Source organism: Psittacula echo (assembly GCF_963264785.1).
Source record: "Psittacula echo genome assembly, chromosome: Z".
Lineage (NCBI taxonomy): Eukaryota > Metazoa > Chordata > Aves > Psittaciformes > Psittacidae > Psittacula > Psittacula echo.
In genome coordinates, this window is record NC_137742.1 from 91,444,791 (window position 1) to 91,447,250 (window position 2,460).

At 62.4% G+C, this 2,460-nt stretch overlaps 1 protein-coding gene across 1 annotated transcript in view; it reads left to right on the plus strand.

Annotated features, from left to right (window-relative positions):
• Window positions 1-538: 538 nt before the first annotated feature.
• CBLN1 (cerebellin 1 precursor) overlaps window positions 539-2,460 on the plus strand; it is a gene marked incomplete at both ends in the record, with an annotated part of 2,299 nt that continues 377 nt past the window's right edge. Inside the window, 3 exons of the mRNA XM_080638655.1 lie at window positions 539-805; window positions 1,015-1,134; window positions 2,303-2,453. Coding sequence (XP_080494781.1) covers window positions 539-805; window positions 1,015-1,134; window positions 2,303-2,453 — 538 coding nt within the window. The remainder of the gene's footprint in view (window positions 806-1,014; window positions 1,135-2,302; window positions 2,454-2,460) is intronic.

The following is a 2,460-nucleotide window of genomic DNA, read 5'->3' on the forward strand; positions in this document are numbered from 1 at the left end:
TCGGCTTGGATCAGTACGGATCAGTACGGCGCGGTGCGGAACGGTGCGGTGCGGCGTGGGCGGCTGCTCGGTACCTGCTCCCGCGCTCGCGCCCGCGCCGCCTAACAAAAGCGGCGGCAGAAGACGGACTGCGCGGCCATTGGCAGCGGCTGCGCGCGGCGGGCGCCGGTTGGGCCGGGCGCGGCGGAGGCGGGCGCGGGGCGTTGACGCTAGCGCGGGGCCGGTGGGGAGGCGGGGCTGCGCCTCGCGCCGTCTTTGTGCTCGCCGGCAGCCCCGGCAGCGCCGCCGCCTCCCGCCGCCTCCCTCAGCCCCGCGCGGCGCGGCGGGCGGCTCCGCTCCGCACCGCTCGGCCCCGCAGCGCTCCGCGCCGCGCTATGTGTGCGGGCGCTCCTGTGCCTCCTCGCGGCCGCTTCCCACCCGGCGGGGCGCCTTCGGCCGCGCTCTGAGAGCGCGGCGGGGCAGGGAGTGAGCGGTGCGGAGCACGGACGTGCCGCCCGGCGCGGCGCGGAGCGGCGCGGAGCAAAGGGAGTGCGGCGCCATGCGGGGCCCGGGGCTAGGGCTGGCGCTGGGGCTGCTGCTGGGCACGGCGTGGCTGGTGTGCGGGCAGAACGAGACGGAACCCATCGTGCTGGAGGGGAAGTGCCTCGTGGTGTGCGACTCCAACCCCACCTCCGACCCCACCGGCACGGCTCTCGGCATCTCCGTGCGCTCCGGTAGCGCCAAGGTCGCCTTCTCCGCTATCCGCAGCACCAACCACGAGCCCTCCGAGATGAGCAACCGCACCATGATAATCTACTTCGACCAGGTGCGCGGCGGGGTGGCGGGGCTCCGGACGCGCCGCCGCCGCAGGAGCAGAGAAGTTGGTGGGGAAGGCGGCTGGGCTGGGCCGGGGACGCGCCGCCCCACGGAGCCCTGCCCGGGGGGCGGAGGAGCTGCGGGCCGGGGCAACAGCGGGGCTGGGCGGTGGCTGAGGCCCTGCGGAGGAGCTGACGGTGCTATTCCCTTCCTTTCCAGGTACTAGTGAATATCGGTAGCAACTTCGACTCGGAGAGGAGCACTTTCATCGCGCCAAGAAAGGGGATATACAGTTTCAATTTTCACGTGGTGAAAGTGTACAACAGGCAAACCATCCAGGTCAGCCCCAAGCGCAGCCGCCGCGCTCCGCGGGCACAGCGGGAGGGAGCGGAGCCGGCCCGAGGCCTGGCGGGGACGAGGCCGTGCTGGCGGCGGGGCAGAGCCATGCCCCTGGTCGGCAGCCGGGAGCGGAGCACGTACCTGCCGGCCCTTCCCGGCCGAAGGGTCGGTTCCCCAGGGGCTGCGCAGGCTCCCGGCCACTGGTGGGCCCCTGCCTGCATCAGCCGGGATGGGACGGGAGGAAATAGCCTGCTGGCTGGCCCCTTCCCGCCTGCCCGGCCCCCGGGCAGCCCTATGCCCCAGGAACATCGCTGCACAGAGCCCTGGGAGCCGCGGCAGGCTCCTCATCTACTCTGGGGTAGCAGAAGGTTTCATAGGGATTTGGGGTGCAGGGAGGCGCCTGTGGCATGGATACGGTAATGAATGTAGCTTTGTATGAGTGCATGCAGTCACCCTTTACACACCTTTTGTATGCAGTTCGATGCATACACATCTCTAAGTAGGGATAATAAATTACCAGCCTGAAGCCAGGTAGCATGACCTAGACAGGAAATCTGCCTGTGTAGCAATGCACAATTGCAAAGGTGAATGTACAGCTGCATAGCACCGTCCTGGTGTAAGCACCTTCACACACCCAGATTGGGCAGGTGGCTTTTTATTAACATGGGGTGTGCAGTCCTGGGATCATTAATGTGAGCTGAGCAGAGCTTATTGACTGTGTTGTGGCATATTGTCGTTGCTTTCTAACAAAGGAAAACTACCTCTTGAATACACTTCAAACGCGCTGACTCTGGCAGCTGTGGCTCTGCTCCTCGCTGTCTCTGAGGTTTCGCATAAAGCCATCTCTCAATAAGTATGAGCAGACCTCTTTTCATAGCCTGAAAACACAGGCACCCTATTGAAATTCTTCAAAATAGGATCAATGTCCTGTTTTATATGCACCGGGTGTTTTGATGTGGTTGTCAGTCTAAAACAGTGGTGAAAGGCTTCTTCCTTTGGAGTACATACTTTTGCTGGGTTCAGATTGGTATTTCATTTTTATGGGGCTGGAGTTTCAGCTGTCAAAAGAGGCCCTTTCTTAACTAAGCATTTCGCCTGCTAGGCAAGCCCTGGCAGTGTCATTGTCTGACTTTAATTGACGAGGGGTTTGTTTTATCTTGCTCTTTAGGTGAGTTTGATGCTAAATGGGTGGCCAGTCATTTCTGCCTTTGCAGGGGATCAAGATGTGACCCGGGAAGCTGCTAGCAATGGAGTCCTGATTCAGATGGAAAAAGGAGACAGAGCTTATCTAAAACTGGAGAGAGGAAACTTAATGGGAGGCTGGAA